General features: G+C 45.2%; 1 protein-coding gene and 1 pseudogene across 1 annotated transcript; both read left to right on the forward strand.

Moving 5' to 3' along the window:
- The first annotated feature begins 2,394 nt into the window (after nucleotides 1–2,394).
- On the forward strand, nucleotides 2,395–3,669 carry FOXB2 (forkhead box B2). Its single transcript, XM_077134953.1, has one exon. It carries the CDS (start codon nucleotides 2,395–2,397, stop codon nucleotides 3,667–3,669), a length of 1,275 nt encoding a protein of 424 aa, XP_076991068.1.
- A 3,364-nt stretch (nucleotides 3,670–7,033) lies between these two features.
- The window catches only part of LOC143657089 (replication factor C subunit 5 pseudogene), a 38,319-nt pseudogene continuing 24,720 nt past the window's right edge, over nucleotides 7,034–20,632 (forward strand).

Consider the following 20,632-nt stretch of genomic DNA (forward strand, 5'->3'; position numbering starts at 1 on the left):
ACGGGTCAAAGAGTACTAGCCAGAAATCTAGCTTCTAGTTAAAGATGGAAAATTTTAATCTGCCCTGCCCACTGCACTCCTACGACCAGGTGAAGCGGCTTCCAACGGATAGACAATCCTCCTGGTAATCCTCCCTTTGTACAGTTCACGAAAAGTCGGAAGCTGAAAACACTTGGGATCGCCAAGGTTGGGGAGACCGGGAAGCCGCCTAACAGTCTGGGCCTTCTGCCTTGGGTTTAGACACGGAAAAGAACTTAAAAGCCAAATGAGCCTTGGTCTCTTGTTATCTTTCCCGCAAATCAATGAACTAGAAGGGACCCGTGAATTTTTCCAATTTCACAAATAATGAATCTGAGGCCCTAGAAAAGGGAAGCAGGTGTTTTGTTTCTAAACTCCGCTTTTTCCTTCAACCTAAGGCAGCGAAAGCCAGAATATACCTTCAGGTTCTCGGTGCAGTCAACTGGGCTTCTCTGCTTGGAAACCCAGATGAGTTTATAGCAGAACCTGTTTCCCCTACCCTGGCAAGCAGTGAAACTTCAGCGCTGCCAGCATCCACCTTTCCTTAGCAGATTCCACCACGGGACTGTGGGCTGATAATTTCGACTTCCTACTTCCTTTTAATTCTCTCCCTTTACTTAGATGAGCTAAGAAGGATAGCAGAAACTTAGTTGTCTCACCCTCCTGAGCTACCAACTCCTCCTTCCCTCTCAGCTCAGATGTCACCACCCCAGAGAAACGCTTCCTGTCCTATCTACCCACTCCTGAGAAATGCAACGGAGTCTCCATCCACCAAGCCCTTCGTATCTATTCTAATTTTCTGGTTACTGTCAGTCTCTCCCTCTAGACAACGATCCTGGAGCGCAGCTGGCGCGACTCGTGCCTCCCTGTACCTGACGCAGAGCGCGGACTTTACAGGTAGTTGGAGCGCAGTAAAAATGTGCTGAACTTGAATTTTGACGAAGCTGCCCTAGGGTCTCCTCAACCCTCAGGGCATCCGGTTTCTTGCAGAGAAGAGGCCTTGATGGTACGGCGCTGTGAACTGTGCTCGGAGTAGCTAGTCTAGGAGAGAGGAAATATAAGGGGGGAGGGGGTGAAGCAGCACTAGGAATTGGAAAGACGGAAGGAAGCAAAAGGTGAAAGGGTGGGGATGGGAAGGAGATGAAGAGGAGGGGTGAGAGAGAACAGTGTCGTGACCCCCTCCGCTGTGCATCGCCGCCCGGGTGGGACAGAGCAGCGGAGCCCGCATTCTGCACTTTGCTCCCTCCTCTGCGACCGCTTGCATTCTAGACCCACCCGGCCGCAGTGGGAGCTGAGGATCTGACGGTGAATGCCGGGGCCAGGGCGGGGGTGGGGGGGGGAGCGAAAAGAGACAGAGGAGGGGCGGAGGCGAGGCACTGTGCCTTCCTGTGGATTCTCAGACTCGCGGCTGCGGCGGGCTCCCTCAGCCTCGGTCATGTGATAGTCTCGAAGTGCGAGCTGCGGGGGTCTTGGCGTCCTGGGGACCATTACAAAACGCAGCCAAGACAGCGCGTTGTTGCCACAGCCTCTGCCGCCGTCTTTCCTCCTCGAGCCCGGACCGGGAAAGCGGAGCCAGCTACAGCACGGACCGCTGAACTGTTCCTGGCCAGCCCCGCGCACGCCCCGCATTCGCCGACACTCCCACCAGGCGGCTGCTCGAGTCCGCGTCGGGCACCCCCAGCCCCTCTGCAGAGCCTGCAGGCGCCGCTGCTGCACAAACCACCAAACTTTCCCCCCGGGCGAACGCTTAGAGCTCGGGTCTTCTACTGCGGGCTCCGCTCCGAGGAGCGGGCGAAAAGGAAGGCACAGCAGAGAATCGGAGCTTCCCTCCGCTTACTTCACCTCTCCCCTCCAGGAAAACGAGAACTCCAGCGAGGACCAGCTAAGTGCCTGGCCCCGGAGCAGCGCGCAGGGTGCGCGAGCGCGGACCTCCAGGACCGCAGGCGACAACCCTGATTTAAAGGGCCCGAGTTCCCACTCCCTAGTCCTTCCTCCCAGCCGCTCGGCCTGGGCTTCCCTCACAACGAGAAAAACACCGCCCGTCTCCACGCAACTCTTCCGCCGCCAGTTCCAGAGCTCAGCCTCTGACCACCCGGGGGAAAGTCACGGAGAGCACCGCGGTAAAGCTGGAGGGCTTCGCTCGCGACTGTGCGCGCGGGTCAGTGACAGTCGGGGCCAGAAGTTGGGGTGTCGGAGAGCTGAATTGACCCCAGACGTCGAGCGCGGAGACCACAGGCCGAGAAGGCCGGAGAAGGTGGGGAGAAGGAGCTGGGAGGACGGAGTAGGGGTTAGTGGGGCATCCAGGCCCTGGGAGAAGGGCGTGGGGAGACGCTGAGGCCCACTGTGGGCCGGAGGGCGGAAAAGGCGCCCGGGGCGATGCCGCGCCCGGGAAAGAGCTCGTACAGCGACCAAAAGCCGCCCTACTCGTACATCTCACTGACCGCCATGGCCATCCAGCACTCGGCAGAGAAGATGTTGCCTCTGAGCGACATCTACAAGTTCATCATGGAGCGTTTCCCCTACTACCGAGAGCACACGCAGCGCTGGCAGAATAGTCTACGCCATAACCTTTCTTTCAACGACTGCTTCATCAAGATCCCTCGGAGGCCCGACCAGCCCGGCAAGGGCAGCTTCTGGGCGCTGCACCCCGACTGCGGCGACATGTTCGAGAATGGCAGCTTTCTGCGGCGCCGCAAGCGCTTCAAAGTACTGCGTGCCGACCACGCGCGCTTGCACGCGGGAAGTACCAAGGGCGTGCCGGGCCCTGGGCCCGGAGGGCATCTGCACCCCCACCACCCACACCATCACCATCACCACCACCACCACCACCACCACGCTGCCGCGCACCACCACCACCACGCGCCCCAGCCGCCGCCGCCACACATGGTGCACTATTTCCACCAGCAGCCTCCTTCCGCTCCGCAGCCGCCGCATCTCTCACCGCAGACCTCGCAGCAACCATCCCAGCAGTCGCAGCCGCAACAACCATCCCACCCCGGCAAGATGCAGGAGGCGGCGGCCGTGGCCGCAGCAGCAGCGGCCGCGGCGGCGGCAGCCGTGGGCAGCGTCGGGCGCCTGTCGCAGTTCCCGCCCTATGGGCTGGGCTCGGCAGCTGCTGCGGCGGCGGCGGCCGCAGCGTCCACGTCGGGCTTCAAGCACCCATTCGCCATCGAGAACATCATTGGCCGGGACTACAAGGGCGTGCTGCAGGCCGGCGGGCTGCCCTTGGCGTCCGTCATGCACCACCTGGGTTACCCTGTGCCGGGCCAGCTCGGCAACGTCGTCAGCTCCGTGTGGCCGCACGTCGGCGTCATGGATTCGGTAGCCGCTGCCGCCGCTGCAGCAGCTGCCGCGGGAGTCCCTGTGGGTCCGGAGTACGGGGCCTTCGGGGTGCCGGTCAAGGCCTTGTGCCATTCGGCAAGCCAGAGCCTGCCTGCGGTGCCCGTGCCCATCAAGCCCACGCCCGCGTTACCGCCAGTGGCCGCACTGCCGCCCACGCTCACGGTCCCTGCAGCCGCGCAGCAGCCACCTGCGGCGTCCACCCTATGCCCAGCGGCCGCCGCCTCGCCGGCGGCTTCCCTGCTAGAGCCCACCGTCCCGAGCGCGGAAAGCAAGGGCGGTGCCCTGCACTCAGTGCTGGTGCACTCCTAGGCAGCTTGGAGGGCGGGGCAGAAAAACGCGCGCAGAGACGCCCACCCGGGGACCGCGCGACAGCGAAAGGGCAGAGCCGGCGGTGGCGGTGCCTTTGCGGGAAAAGTAGATGTTTAAACCGACAAACAAATTCGAAAAGTGGACTCTCCGGTGGTCTGAATAAATATAACACTTCCAGCGTCTGTGTGTATACTATGTTGTACAATCAGATTAATGAAAACTAATTTTCAGGTAAGAGTTTCTTTTGTAATTAACATAAATCCGTAAGTTATGGGAGGAAGGAGTGAAGGTGATGGGGAAAAAGCCTCCTCGGTGACAAACTGGAAATGGATACTGACCCGTTTTCTTGCGAGCAGAAGCCGGTGGAGCCAGACCTCCCGGGGAGAAATACAAGAGAGCGATGTTGAAACAGATCTCAGTCACCAAGTTTCTCTCCACTAGTCTCTTCCCCCAGCAGCCGCCTCTTGTGACATTCAAGACAAAATTGCTATTCACTAAGGAAATCTCGTTTTAATTGAGAAAGAAAAGAGGGAGGTTTATACCGTCATATTTAGAGTCAATTAAATGGGCGAGGACACGGTGTCATGAATAAAGGCGCTTTGGGGGGAGGTGGGTGGGAACCCCACGACGGATCTTTGGAAAATGTAGTTAAGTTTCTCGGCTTTGACCCGAGGGTTGAGAAGGGTAGGAGAACTGCTAAAGCAATTAGTTTGCACAAAAGAAAACCGCAGCGGCTTAAACAGCAAAGCCCCAGATTCCAAAAGTAAAGTTAGGGGAAACACAACCAAAGAGAGACAATAGAGGCAACTTTCCACCTGCAATTCGTTCGTATATCATTCGGATGAGACTGTTAAGGAGCCCAAGAATAATCTGAATTCCCACGATCCGTTCCGTATGGAATTTTTAAGAAAAATAAAAAATCACTTGATCAAAGGATGTGTTTCTCTAATTCATGACTGCCAGAAAAGCATGCCACATCACTCGCCACTATTCCTATTATTGCAGAAGCGTTCCGTGGCCGTTGCCTTCCAGCCTCCTCGGGACAGAAGCAAGACAGTGACCCCGTCACCTTTGCACGCTGCGCGATTTGGTATTGCGTGTGCTATTGGGGCGCCTCTCTCTTTCGGGAGAATTCCTCCGTTTCAATTCGTGACTGGAAAAGAAACTTGCTCTGTTACTGTTGACGTTGTCTCTTCCTTCTCTTTGAGCCCAAGGAGTAGCACTTTACTCGCGACAAACATTTAGGAACTGAGTGGGACGGGCTGGGGAAGAGGCAGCTGCCCTTTGCCTCTAAGTCACCTCTGGTTTGTGTCCGCGCTGCGTTCGGGTTGTGACTTTGTGACTGCTTCGTATCTGCAGGTGTTGTTTGCCGTGTTTTCCATTAAAGCTTCTGTCTGAATGTGCCCGTGTGAAGGTGTTTTACTTCCTAGGAGACGAGGCCGCAGTTTGAGTGCCCACGGGTGGTTTACGGGACTTTACATGTCTTCTTCCTCTCCTCCGCCCCCACTTTAATTCTGTGAATTCAAATGGGTGAAATTCATAATTTGGCATAATTGTCTTCTTTTCTACCCATGTTTATCATGATAGTCCCCTAATTGAGTTCAAGTCCCCCTCAATGCTAAAGACTGAAGTAGTAAACCCGGCAGAGTGAAGTTTTTTTTCTTCCTGACTGAGGTTCGTTTCAAAATGCGCCATCACCACCACCGACCAACCCTTTCTTTCCCTTTCCGAGGTCCTTGGGGGGCGGGCCACGACCCAGTTGGGTTTGGCTGGGGGCTCTGTGCCAATGGGGTATTGCAGAGCTGCGCCCCTCTCCCCTTAAGTGTGCGGGCTGCCCCCGGGGCAAGGAAGTTGGCGCCCGTAGTCTGAAGCTCCACACCGCCGTCCTTAACTGGACGCGCGGGCCGGGACCTGTTGCGCGCCGCGCCAGGCCGCGCTCTCGGGAGTTTGGCTTCGCGGACCGCAGTAGGCTGGGGCTGGAGCCGCGGCCCTCAGCAGCCACCGCAGAAGCTGCTAGGCGAGCGGATGAGACGGTCCGCATCGGCGCGCGGCCGGGCCTCCGCCCTCCACCCTCCCACACGGCTCCATCTTGTACTAGCTTTCCTCTGCCCAGCCAAGCCCCACCGCAGCGTCCTCCGGCCTTTCATCAGAAGTAAAGAGCCCAAGAGGATGACCTGAGCAGGGTAATGAAGCTGGCGGGATTTCGTGACATCTTAAAAATAGGTATTTCCACGCAACTTTTATTAAAAGTTCTATTGCTGCGAGCCTGTAAGTTTTGGCCTCGCCTGGCAGACGCGTCTCAGGCCGCGCCTCCTCGGTGGTTCAAACAATTGTGGAGTGTATCCCATTCTTCTAGTTGGGGTCCCTGCAAGGTTGCTTGCGGCGTTTTCCTCTACACTTGTCCGAAACTCTCGAAAGAAAAGGCGCTGGGGGTCGAGACACTGACCTGGGGTCACAGATTTGGGGCCACCCCCGGGTGAATTGGTGAGTGAAAACCGCGGACCCGGACCCTAGTTTAGGGGCGACAGGTCACTGGGCTCGGAAAAAGTAGAGCTGGATGCCATGATTTCTTTCAAAGAAGCCCTCTTCCTCTTTCCCCATTTGCCAGAAAGGTCCAGAGGGCTTTTTTAGTGATGCGGACGCTCCCACTTCCCGGAGAAGGGCGCTGCTCGAAGGGATTTTCGTCCAAGTAACAGCCCCTCGGGAGAAGAGAGGAGCGTGTGGGCCGCAGCCGCTGGCAGGGAGGAGGAATCGATGCTCGCCCTTCTCCCAGCCGCTCCGGAACCCCGGCCCCCGCGGGGCAGCCCCTCCCACCACAGAGGGGTAAACGCAGCTGATTTGTTTTGCTTTTATGGTAAGGAGAAAGAGAAAGGAAATAGGAGTAAGGTTAGAAATGAATCTACTCGCATTTTCATCCAGGAGGGAAGTCCTGCTACACAAGAGAGGCGCTGCGTTTGGACTGGAGAACATAGGAATTTATATGCATAAAAGAGGGGGGGGAGGCTTTCCTGCCAAAGCTCTGATCCCAAGGGAGGCACATTTAAAGTCCTCGACACCTCCCTGAAGACCCTCTTGACTAAGATGGGATCTGCCATTGAACCTTAACTGCATTGTGAGGGATTTCAGCCCCATAGGGAACCACCGCCCCTGTTTCCAAGCCTGAAAGCTGGCAAAATAAATCTTGGAAGACCTTTGGGAGTTGCCAGGAAAGGGAGAATTCCAGGCCTCTGCCACTGACCCTCACCAGAATCAGATTCTTATGCCCTCATTCCAAAAACCCCACTCAAAGACATTGGAGCTAGATTCAGTGCTTATGTTAACTGTCAGTAGGAGTCAAGGCATTAAAATTATTGTCCCAGCAATCATGGCAGTATATGGAGACTCACTAAAGCCGGTACAGTAATAACTAAGTAATGATGATAATTTGGTAACTCAATCAACTGAGTATTGTTCTAATCTGATCTCACAAGTATTCTCTCTCTAGTTACATGTTGGAATAAAAGGAACGTAAGTTCCTTGCAAGTGTGAGTTGGAAGTGGGGGGACATATAAAATTATGACATTTCAGTTCACAATTTTAATAAAAGTCACTCTTGGTAGATTAAGAACTGATAGAAGCAATGTGAAATTATACTCTTTGTTTCCAGGATGATAGAAACAGCTGTAGTTGCCTACCCTGTATCCCTCTTAAATGAATACACAGAACCCTTAGAAAGGTAGGGAGAACCAATGAGAGGGGAGAAAAGTTTTACTATAGATGAAGTCTACGTATAGGTAATAGAGGTATAAAATAAAGATAGAAGGAAAACAACCTGGAATGATCTAATTGATTCTGTTTCCGTGGGAAGCTGAGAAGAGAGCTAAGGGCTGAGGAAGGATAAAGGGGTTTCAGGGATGGTCCCAAGGAGACCAGGCCCCCCTGCAGAGGCCAGGATGGGCACAATTGGCATCTGGCACTTTGGAAGCCTGTCAGTCCAGGCTGGCTCATGGTCAATTATCTCCTTAAGTAGACTGGCATTAGTCCAGCCAGGGAGGAGGGCTGGTTGCATGCATAGGAATCAGAGCCAGTTAACTGGAAGTGGCACTGCTGAACTCCAAGCATCTTTGTGTTGAGGGGGTTGGAAGGCTGATCAGCACATCTCCTGGGAGTCAAGGGTGACATTTGCCTGCTTGGCACTAGTACAGAGAGATTCCAGGACAGAAAGGAAGGGGAATGCCTTTGGAGGAGAAGCATTAATCGTAAAAGCCTCTTAAATTCTGTTTGCCTGATCAAACTGCCATTTCTGATATGCACAAAATTATGCAGAGATCCTTATAAATCAAAGTGAGATTGGGATGCTCCATGGGATAAGAATTTATATTCTTCATTGACCCCTACTGTGGCATGGGAAGAACGGATAGCTTGGGGGCATATTCAGGCATAGATGACATGGCAAGGCTTTGAAGTGGTATTTTGGTGTCAACCAGACGGTGTGTCTATGCTTCTGCACACAAGTGTGGAAACAGGGTAGACTTTGCATTGAAAATGAGGAATTAAAGAAGTGGTTTCAAAAGCCAATGATAACCACTCTGTGGGTGAAAAGGCAGAGTAGGAATCCCAGTGTAGGTGGGAAGGCCTTGAATTCCAAAGGGCAAAACAGTTTCTTCAAGTTGAGCCTTCTCCTTTTGTTCATTCCAAGTATATTCATTAACTTTAACTTTCAAAGCTGAAATGCCACCTTATTCTCTTCCAGAGAGATTGAAGAGATTTGCTTGGGATTTGAATTCAGTCTTAAACCATTGTTTAAATGGTATGAGTGTGGCAAAATTCCAGATGTGCTCTGTCCCAAGCACTTTCCCCCTTAACTATCCCTTGTGTATTTTAAGGAAAATTTAAGCCACATGTTCTTTTCTTCTTGCATCCGCATGTAGTTTTATTGAATTTTAGCATAGTCCATGAAATTCAAATTCTGGATTTTAAGCCATAATATTCTCATTTATCTACGCACACACAATCACATGGTATGCACATATATCATTAAGCAGAAAATAAAGTATTAAAGAACTACAGTTGTATTATGGCAACATTTCTTTAGAATGGAGACCCATGCCAAGAATGCCATATTAAATACGATTTTATGCAATTATAAAAAATTCAAAAAAGGTAACTTAGGGATGATATTTTGGTTATATTCAATTTGATCCAAATAATTCCTTCCTGTCACAAGGCACAGGGTTCTTTTTTGTGTGCACAGGACACCCCAGCTTTGCTTGTAAGTCACCGGACCTCATTACTGCTACATCATTTTCAAAATGCCTTAGAATATGCTTTCCCATCTAAGCCACTTCCAGTCCTGTCAGCACCTTCATGGACAGCGTGTTTTTACTGGATGCATAGTGAGAAGGGAGCTGGAGAGCTGCAGCCCAGTCCAGCTGAACTCAGATTCATTCCAGAAGGGATTTATAATCACTAAAACACAGAGATGAGAAAAAGAAGGAAAAGGAAGGGAAGGGAAAGGGAGAGGAGGGGAGGGAGGGGAGAGGAGAGGAGGGAGGGGAGAGGTGGGGAGGAAAGTGGAGGAGAGGGGAAGGTAAAGATCATCCCTGGTGAGAATTTTGCTACATTAACCTGTGACAATTTATTTTATATAGATTAACCTAAATCCCCATAGGCAAATGTTTAAATAAATTAGGTTATTTGCATACTATGGAACATCATTCAGCCATTATGAATAATAATTATGAAATTTTACTCATGTAGAAAATGTTTGCAAAATCCTGTTGAGGGAAACTATGTACAATATGATCTCAACCACACAGTGTGCATTGAAAATGTGTTGGAAAGAACCACACCAAACATTAACAGTGGTAGCTTTAGATTGGTGAAGTTATAAATAATTGTATTTACTTTCTTTCCATACATTCTTGATTTTTTTTTTTAGGTGCCTACCCTGATCATGCTTTACTTTTGTAATCTGGGAAAGAAAGATTTAAAAATCTGTCCACTAGTATAACTAACGTTTCAACAAAAGCTAAACTATTATTTTAAAATGTGATATCTCAAGTGTGTGTGTGTGTGTTTGTGTGTGTGGAGGGGGGTGAAGAACTCTCTGATTGAAATATACTTTAAACCAAAGAGCAGCAAAAACTTATGGACTGGTAAAGACACTTGCTGTCACATGCTATTCCTGACAGGACTTCCAATGCAGTGGCCCCTTCTGGTAGGAGGAAACGACATTGCCATTTTAAGGTATGACTCTTGGGAAATTTTCTGAGAATCACTGTCCCATAACACAGGAGTGGGAAAATGTTCAACCATTAAAATTACCAAAGGGGCTTATCAGAGAATAAACCTCACATTTTTTATTTCTTCTTATACTAGCTCCTCCCTTTACATCTTTGGCACTTGAACACTTTTTGAAATTAGGCAGTTAATGAACACAAAGTAAACTGTATTCTATGAGCTTAGGAATTTCTTTCTGAATTAAAAATAATTGTACACTTTTCCAAAATAGTAATATAACTTTTCTTTTTCTTAGTTAACACACTTTTTGTTTAGTGACAAGATTTTCAAGGGAAATATTTTAGATACTATTTATATGAGTTAGAGTATGTATGATGTCTTCCTTATCTATATCAAAGTAGTTTGTTTAAAAAATAAAGAACCAAAAGCCTACAATTACCCAGAATATTGTACGTTTTCAGAAGACTGAACCTGTCTCAACTTCTATACTAGAAACCTGATAACCTCTCAAAATAGCTACGGATCATTAAGATTTGGATATTTGGATAAGTTTGACTGAAGAGCTAAAATTGTTGAAATTATGAGACTGAATTTCTAACTCAATGGAACCAGAGTAAAATTAAATATATCCTGCATCACTAGCTTAGAGTACAGAATAAGATCATATTTCTTTGAAATACAAAAAGTTTGAACCCTTATCCCAATTACTAAAAGTTTCTTCTCTTCTTCCCCAAGTCAGAGAACACTTGACCTAGGAGTTTACACACCCCGGTTACTCCCTAATCAGTCTGCTAGACCTGCTTCTTAAACTTTGGGAGCAGAGGAATCATCTGGAGAGGTTTCTAAAACAGATTGCTGAGCCACACCTTCAAAGATTCCGCAGGTGTGAAGTGGTACCTGAGATTTTGCATTTCTAGCAGCTTCTGGGTGATTCTGATGTTTCTGGGCTCTAGCGCACCTTGAGAAGTTCTGTGCTAGAGAACTCTGTCCTCTGTTTCTGCTATTACTACCACCTGGGGATTTCCCCGGAAGATCCCAGTAATTCTTTTTTGCAAGCTCACCTCAGCTGTAGCCATCTCAGTCCATCTGATATATCCAAGTAACTTTGAACATCATAGGAAAAGTGTTAAGATCTCTATCCCTTCGCTCTCAAAAGCTCATTGGTGCCTATCAAATGTGCCCATCCTCTCCTCCGTAACCTTTGAGTGCTATATATATAAACATACAGTGTGAAAACATAGAAAATCATGTGCCCTCCCCATTGTGTCACATAAAGACATAGAAATGTAGAGTTGGAAAGGAGCAACCTTCTTATTTCATCAATGTGGAAACCGAGGCACAGTTACTAACAAAAACAAGTTAGTAAAAACTAAACCCAGAAGTCAGCTTGGTCTTCTTTCCATTCCCATACATCATGAGTCCCAACTTTCCATCACAAACCAGCTCCACAAGAAAAGCATCATTTTCATCAGTGGGCTTAAGGACCTTTTATTTCACTTCTTTCCTCCACGTGGTGCAATTATAATGTTTGTATACCATGCTTTTAGGTTGTACTTTAAGCATGATTTTGAAGGATATTTTGATTTTTACTGTTTCATGTAGGGGAGCTGTTCTTATTCTGAGTTTATATGAACCTGGGCTCAGATCCACACTTTGGAGGATGTGACTCACGTGTTCAAATGGTTCTGCAGTTTAGCAGTCATCTTAGTGGGACCCACACTTTGCTTTAAAATGGAACCAGTCAGCCAAATACTTATGAAATACTACGCTAATCAATGCCAAGTTACTAAATAGTGCATTCTAATAAGACGAGATACCAGGATATGAGGTAGGGTCCCCCTATCTTTAGAGAGCTCAGGAAATTATCTAGAGCCTCAACCCGTTTTCTGTGGCACTCACACTTTGGTCTCTCTGGATATTTTTAGTCAGTGGCAAAGAAGATGTAGAAGCTTTTGTTTCTCCTAGCTATGTATGGTTTAGAGCTCTTGCGCCCATGAACTTGTTTCAATTTATGAACCATCTCCATTGTTCAAAGCATACTGTCTCTTTATCCATAAATACTCTGAACATAAAGAGTATGAGTAGCAAACATCAATACCTAGAAGATTTGAGTTTATCTGACTTAAAGTCACAGACATAAACTTAAATTCAAATTTAACATTCCTTTTTCCAAAAATCCTTCTGTCATCTCCCTGCCAGGAATTTCTCCCTGGTTATCTTTTTCCATCCACTCTAGTTTTCTGACTCTCCATTCTCTCACCTCCCATCCCTGCTCACCCCCACCCCCAGCTGCTTCTGTTGCTCCTCGTCCTATTACACTCCAATTCCTGCTAACTTTTATGAAAGTCAGTTTAATTCTCTCTGTTTTCCTCTTTCCAGACCTTAGACATGGAACTTCACCTTCTACATTGAAAGTAGTCGACCAGGTTATTTTTCTAAAGGAAGCTAGCTCTTTCCATAAGAGGAAAGAAGACATTATTAAAAATCACATTTTAAAAATCTAACTGCACATACATATTCATTCCACAAACACTTATTTCAGGATTTTCCAGGTGCTAAGAATGAGATATGTTCCATACTGTGCCAATTATTAAGCTATTTCTCATCTCCAAACCTATCCTTTCCCACTCTACTCTAAGATGCTGGAGCTGAGACTCTGCAAACCGTATTTCTGCTTTGCCAGGTGGTCCTAGCAATTCCAGGCTCTAGAGCGAGACAGGCAGGCTAGAGAAGAAAGAGCTATTTGCTTCTCCCTGCTGCTCCCTTTTGGGCTTCCTCTCCACTGGCCATCCCCTGTGAGCATCACTCCCTGGTGGCTATTATTCTTTCCAATAGCAGCAACTGTATCTAATTCTGAAGTTTTCCCAACATTTACAGAACCTGCTTCATCACACCCCATGTCAGCACAATGCCAGGCAGCAGCCACCCCCTCGAAGTTCTGGGGTTTGGCTCTGTGGGGACCTGCTCTAAGTTTCTGAGTGTTGATAATTCCAAACTATTCCCTTTGTTCTCTCTGTCTAGGGATGTAGCTGCTTCCTGCAGGTGCTACCCCTGACATCTCAGAGTTCTCCTTTTACCCTTTCAGTTATTAACGCCTTTATACTTCACTAACAAATCATTGTATTAAATTCTTTCTGTTAAAATACCTGGAGGTGGGCCACGGTGGCTCAGCAGGCAGAGTTTTCGCCTGCCAAGTCGGAGACCCAGGTTCGATTCCGGTGCCTGCTCATGTAAAAAAGGAAAAAAAACATTAAAAAAAATAACAAGAAAATAATAAATTTCTGTCTGTTGACTGGACCTTGATACATCCGCCCTCAAGGACCTGAGAGTTTGAAGCAGAAGACTGTCTCCTCTGACAGGAGTGAGTACAAAGAAAGCACATGAGAGCATGGGAGAAGAAAAGTTAAGATTTGAATTTATAAAATGAAAAAGCATGTACAGATATAGATATGTTACTATAGATCAACCAACAAAAAAACACTGAAGTAATTTCTTCACCTTTGCAAATAATAAAGCGTACCTTACAATGAGTGTTATAGCTCTATGATCATGTGTCCTCTCTGCATGACTTCAATGCCACCTGACCTTGAAAAGTTGCTTCAGTTTACAGATAGATTCTGCCATCTCTGTGACAGGCCCATCCCAGGAGCTAATTCCTCAGGGTGAGACTACACCAGTCCTCACTCATCCTCATCTTCCAAGAATAAAGCAGCAAAAAGGATTCAACTCTTCCTGGGAAGGTTAGAAGACTAGAGAGAAAAGTGTTGAAAACTATTGGGAGCAAACCAACTAATCAAATAAGTGGAATGTCAAATTTCCAAATTTGACAATTTCTGCTTACACATAAGAGTATATATATATATATATATATAAACTTTGTAAATATTTACAATAAAAAGCTAGTATTTGTTGAGCCTCTACTGGGGTAAATGCTCTACAACACAAATCTCATTTAACCTCACAACTCTTTAATTTAGGTGCTTTTATTAGCCACATTTTCCACATGTGAGAACTGAGACTTAGATGATTCAAGTAATTTGCTCAAGACCATGCAGCCTGTGAGTGGAGGAGGGCTAGGAATAGGCACTCAGATATGTCAAGCCCAAAGCAAGATCTCTTCACTGAGATAGATACTGGATCACCTTTAGCTCCTTAAGAGTATAATACAAGGAGATAGTGAGTTGGAATTAACACACTCCAGGGATTTTTGTACAGTTGCCTATGAGGGCAGTAAAGACATATTTATAAATAATAACTTTGAGGAAAGTATCCAAGTGCTTAAAAACAAACAAGCAAACAAGAAGCTGATGAATAAAAACAAACAAGCAAACAAGAAGCTTATGAATGAACTCAAGAGAAACTTGAACAATGTCAGGTCTATGCAAGATTTAATTTAGTTGTCAGAAGCCAAGCTGACACACTGCATGCTGTTTTGCTGGTTTGATGTTAGTATATGTAGAAACTTTTTCAAAATTTCCAAAACTATCTATCATTTTCATCTCCAATGCCTAGTATATTACCTGGCTCATGGTAAGTTCTCATAACGATTTATTGAGCCAAAGAAGATTTTGGTTAATACTTATTGCCATCCCAATTTAAGAAATAGTGAACTGTGTAGACTGTCTAAATTGTTAATTTAGAAGAAAGTTAGGTAATTAAATCCTAGTAAGCTTTAAAAGTCTTTAAGAGAGACTTATAGAAATTCAGCTACTTTGCCAAGGTCAAACAACGAGTTTATGGACTAGAGAGGGTTGAACCTCCAGGCAGTCAAATTCAAGTCCAGCTTTTGTCCACAGTTTTATATATTGCTTTGAAAAGTCTCTTAATTTCTCTGCTTCTCAGACAAATAATACCTACTTCATTAGGTTTAATTTAACCAATAAATAAAATTGAATATGTTGACAATCAAAATTGAAATTCATATTTTCAAAAACCAATTGAGAAATGTTTCTTAGTAATTGGAGACAGATTGAAAAACTCTCTTAAAAATTAATATGATGCAGAAAAAGAAGCCAGCTGAAAAGAGGAAATTGTTTTAAACAATATTTAAAAAAAAACAACAAAAAACTAGATCCAGGCAACTTTTCTTACAACTTTTCAAAGCTGTGTGATGATTTTAAAACCATATTTATAGAAACAATTTCCTGGCTTTAAAATTAATTTTGGCATTATATAGTATGTACTTAAAATGAAGTTTTCCTGGTTTCAAAAATATTAAACACATATTAAAAGAAAAATTGTAAAATGATTTGAACATTATTCAAAATGAAAATGAAATTTTAGACTATATGATGGCAAGAAGGCAAATCTTGGGATTGACTGTAATTGAAAGATCATGTGAAAATGTGGACTTACCCACGATGATGAGTAACTACATGCCATATAAATTATAACCGCTGTCACCATCCCAGGCATATGCTCAATTTTCTCTCTCCCTCTTTTACTCTGGAATTTAATTCTATTGAATTTTGCCTTTCCTTCAAAGCCCAACTTAAAGTTCAATCCCTACAATGCCTGGTATATTGTAGGAACTCAAACATTTCCTTTCTGCCTTCCCAGTTTTCCTCCACCCTCACTACTCTCATTATTAACCTCCCTTTTCCTCATTTTTAGAGTATGTTATGAGAACCACAGCACAGTGTCCCTAATTTGGACTGAGTGTATCACTTGCTCTACTGACAAAAGTAAACAGAGGATGAGATGGACTTCGTCTTTGTGGGGCTCTTCATATTCCTTATTGTACGGCTCAGTGTGCGTGCATGTGTGTGTGTGTGTGTGTGTGTGTGTTTGTGTGTATAACAGAATTACCCTTAGCCTGGCTACTTCAAAGCTGATTGCTATAGATACAAGTAGAGTCTCTGCCCATCTCCATATGTACCTCCTGGTACCCATTCCACATTCTGCAGGATGAAATTGTGTTGGACTAATGGCCGTTGATGAAACTCAACTTAAGTTATTATGTGTGTTCCAACTGTAAGAGGGCAAATTGCTTCATAGCAGATTTAAATTGACCAGAAATATAATTTTAAAGTTAATCCTACATGTCTTACCATGAGAAAGTCTTGTCAGCATTATCCAAAGGGTAACATGACAATGAGAAGGGCTTGCAGTTTGAATCTCATCTCTAATATGTACTCGCTCCATCACTTTAATGATAATAACCTATTACTTAGAGTCCGACATTAATCCTCAAAATGACCATATGTTATAGGTCCTAGTCTACATTCCCATTCCCATTTTACAGGGTAAGAAACTGAGGCTCAGAGATTCACTTCTACCCAAGGTTGCACATGAGTAACCTTGTTCATGATTATGCTAGGATTGAAATTCAAGGCAATCAGACTCCTCTCTGAACTTCAATGTTATACAGTTTGATAAGTTCCTTAGCTTCTTGTTTCTCTGTTCGCTCATCTTAAAACCTTAATAAATAGTTTCTATATCATGGGGTTTTGAGGAAGAACAAAAAAGCACTAACTCCATTCAGCAGAAATTGTGAAACTTCATCAAGCTAAACCAACCTAAATTAAGACCCCTCTGTAGAAACAAGGGTCCAGTCTATGTAATGCCCTAAATCTCATCCCGTTTTTCCAACTGATCACTGGCTTCCCAGTGACCCAGGTGCTTTGTGGATGCACGTTTGGGATTCCAACAGAGAGATGCCTTCATTGCTTCTTAGCTATTTAAACACATTTGCTATGAGTGATTGAGGACTTTTAAAGGAGTATTTTCCACATTTTATTGACAATAGCTTTTTCTTTTACAAATAGGCACAATTGTGCAAATTTACGTAACTATCAACCTGAGATGGGTTAGCTGTGTATAACTGCTGGTGAGGAAACGCAAGTCTAGAAAGGAAACTGTCTTTAGTTTCACAAAGGAGAGGAAATCATTTTCCTGCTTCCCACTGTGACAAAGAATGGACGAAGAAAGTACAAATAACCTACAGCCAGACTGCTGAATCCCTTTCCGTTTTTCCACAAGTGATCAACATCCAGTCACAATATTATGATATTGATTTACAAACGCACAAAGCTGGCATCATCAATTTTCATTTCTTTTTTTTCTCTATTCTTCATAGGTAGTGATTTAAGACCAATGAATGTATACTTTGATGAATCATTGCCTTTTGATCCTCTTCCTAACATCATTCAGTGAAGACCCAAAGTATTGTAGAGCTGTTCCAAGGATTTGCACACCTTTTTCTTTTTTTTTAATCCCCACGTAATGCATTGAGAGACCTTCAAGCTAGTATCAGCAGTTCCCTTCCTGCTTGTTTGATACTACAGAAAACTACAGAACTTCTCTGAGCTTTAATTTCCTTATTTACAAACATTAGTTCCACAAACATTCAGCATGCACTGTTTATGTCTCAGACATTGTGCTTGGGGTTATGCAATGAGGATAATAATACTGCCTCACTTACCCGACACATCTTTGCAAGAGGAAGCGCCCAAATGCTCAATCCAGCTTTATAGGTAGATACTGCAAAGGCCATGCAAACAACAGCCTTCTGTAAGCGTGCCTCAGATACTAGTTATGGAGATGGTGTGAGGAACAGGATGATGCAGAGTAGACATTATCCTGCATTTGGGAAGGGGTCAATGCTGCTCTTCTAGGCTTGCTGAGGATTTCAAAGACTGCAACAAAACCTTCATGGGCATGGGGAGATGATAGGAAATAAAATAAGCTGTTACCTTGATCTAATAGCGGCTGCTCCATGGAGCTTCCAGTACTTAAAGAATCACTGAGTTTGAGTTCTCAGAGATCAGATTCTTCAGATTTCTATTACATGAGCTAGTGAACTTCCTCTAAACACATTTTACATAGTATGCCCCCAGCAAAGTTAGGCAGAAACCCAGATGCATAAGGGCCTACTGGATTGTTTGTACTTTTCTAGGTTAATATGAAATTTACAGGCTGAAATTTTTTCAGAGCATCTCAGAAAAAGCAATCTCAAAACAAATTACCTGCCCCCTCCACATATGGAGCATTATTTTGAGTGCGTTGAGCTCTGTTTGCTGTAAAAAAGAAAAATAAAACATTGAACCCTTCTACTAGTTTGTTCCTTGAATTTAAAAGATAAAAATTTAGGACTTAGAAAACAAATATATATATTTACATACAATAGCAATATTGCTTCTAAAAACAATCCCACGACTTTAAACTCTGTTACTATCATTCTTGAAATAAACATGAGGTCCTTGAATTTCTGAATTACATAGTTGTATGTATAGCATATCATGAGTCACAGTAAACTCAAGAGGTAGAACTTTACAGCCATTTTATACAGAGGTATGTCCCTGTGGATACCATCAGTCCAGATAAGAATCCAAAACAAGAGTTAGTTCAAAATTATTTGGATAGACACAAATCCTAATGGTTAATGCCAGGTGTAGTTGTTTCCTGCTGTTACTGTGATAAATTTATTACACAGATTTAGTGACTTAAAACAACAAATTTATTCTCCTGTAGCTCTGGATGTCAGAAGTCTTATATCAGATTCACCGGGCAAAGTCAAGGTGTAGCATGAAAATGAAATACATTTGGCATTTCAGTGTCCTCAGTCGTGCTCATGCACTGATGTATCATCCATCACTGCTTTGGGGCCACATCGGCTGTTGTCACCACAGTGGCCATCTGGCTCACAGAACTGAAAATACTTATCTGGCCCTTTACAGAAAAAGTTGGCCAACCCCTGGGAAATAAAAAATCTTTCCCAACAAGTAGGGTAAATGATTGAGAACTGTGCTGAAATTTACCTCATTGTGCCATCTGATATAGATGTAACCAAAGAGTGTGGATTAAAAGAGACAGGTTCTCCCTCCACAAAGAAAATCTTGAGGAACAAATATACTTTTAAATATCCATTCATCATCCAAATCTGGGGAATCATTCCTTAAAGTCCTTTTCTTTCACCTCCTGATGTGGGTGGCTCACAGGACGTTTCTCTCTCATACATTCTTTGCCTGCGAATCTATGAAATTATCATGATTGACACCTGGCTTTGGATGCCTGGTTAGGCTGATCTTACTTTCTGTAGCCTGCAGAAGAAGAAAGCATAGCATAGATGACAGGAGCCACTCCATCATTTTACAAACTGCAGATCACTTCTCCAAGGCCACAGACTTAGAGACGCACAGCCTGGAGGTTTTGTTTTGCCATGTGTGCCAGTCTGAAACTGTTATGTACCCCCAGAAAAGCCATGTTCTTTTAATCTAATCTTGTAGGGCAGACCTATTATTGGGTGGGACCTTTTGATTAAGTTGTTTCCATGGAGATGTGATCCTGCCCAATCAATGTAGGTCTTAATCCTTTTACTGGAGGTTTGTATGAAGAGAATAAAAGAAAACATAGAGTTGAGAGCCTATACACAGAGTAGAGAGATGAAACCAAGTGAAGGACACAGAGGGAGACAGATGCTTAGAGACAGAAAATGCCCCAGGAGAGGCTAAACTAAGAGATGAAATCCAGAGTTTTGCCTCAGTGTAGTTAAGAGAGGACGTAAGGATGTCTAGACAAAGAAAATGCCCCAGCAGATGCCAGAAGGACCCACAGGAGCTGAGAGAGCCATTTTGAAATCAACCCAGGACAGAGGGCCAGCAACCATTGCAATATGCCTTCCCATGTGATAGAGGAATGTCAGACGTGATTGGTCTTTTTTGAGTGATGGTATCCTCTTCTTGATGCCTTAATTTGGGTATCTTCATGGCCTTAAAGCTGTAAATGTGTAACATAATAAATCCCCTTTGTAAAAACCAAAAGAAAAAAAAAGTCAAGGTGTAGGCAGTGCTAGTCCCTTCTGGAGGCTCTGAGCAAGAATCAATTTCCTCACCTTTTCAGCTTCAAGTAGCCACCTGTCTTCCATAGTTTTTTACTCCTTCCTCCATCTTCAAAGCCCATCTTGATCATCACATCTCCTTCTCTTCTTCTGGAGTCAATCTGCCTTTGCCTTCCTCTTATAAAAACAGTTGGGATTAGCCTCCTGGGCAATACAGGATAATCTCTTCCTCTCAAAAGCCTTGACTTATTCACATCTGCAAAGTCACTTTTGCCATACAAGGTAATAGTCACAGGTCTGAGGATTAGGTTGTGGGTATTTTGGAGGGCCACTGTTCTGTCTGCCAAAGCAGATGATTCACCCATTAATATGAGGTTATATAGACCTCATGCACATTTCCTACTACATGAAAATAAGTCCATTTTAAATTTCATGTCTTGGAACTTCCAGGAAGATGGCTGAATAGAATAGGTCGAGATTAGCCCTGATCCACTGAAAAGTTAGAGAAAGGACAAGAGAGTGACCGAGGCAGTGATTCAGGAGTGTGGCTGACCTGGGAGAGCCTTCTGCACCACATAGCCAGCCCTGGTTGCAGAGGCCGAGGAACTGAAAGGCAAAAAGCTAGAACCTGGTGTGGAGGCGTGGAGCCCATGGGAGTGCACAGATGGGAGCCAGGGACTAGGAAATAAGCCAGGTCACATTCCTTGAGTGAGCTACCCTCACCAACTCAGCCCCGTGACTGGCGACTCACCCCACACCACACACACCGGAACCCCATCACCCGCTTCCATTCCCCGCGTTCCAGGCGCCCCCACCCCATCAGCTCCCAGTGCACATACCTGCTCCACACCCCCACCCGAAGTGCTGCCCAACATACCTCTCCTGCACCATCCCTGAGCACTGCCTCTCCCTCTCTGTTCCCTGGAGACTGTTGCCAGTGCATAAAGGCTGCAGGCACTAACC

The sequence above is a fragment of the Tamandua tetradactyla genome, chromosome 2 (genome assembly GCF_023851605.1).
Source record: "Tamandua tetradactyla isolate mTamTet1 chromosome 2, mTamTet1.pri, whole genome shotgun sequence".
Classification (NCBI taxonomy): domain Eukaryota; kingdom Metazoa; phylum Chordata; class Mammalia; order Pilosa; family Myrmecophagidae; genus Tamandua; species Tamandua tetradactyla.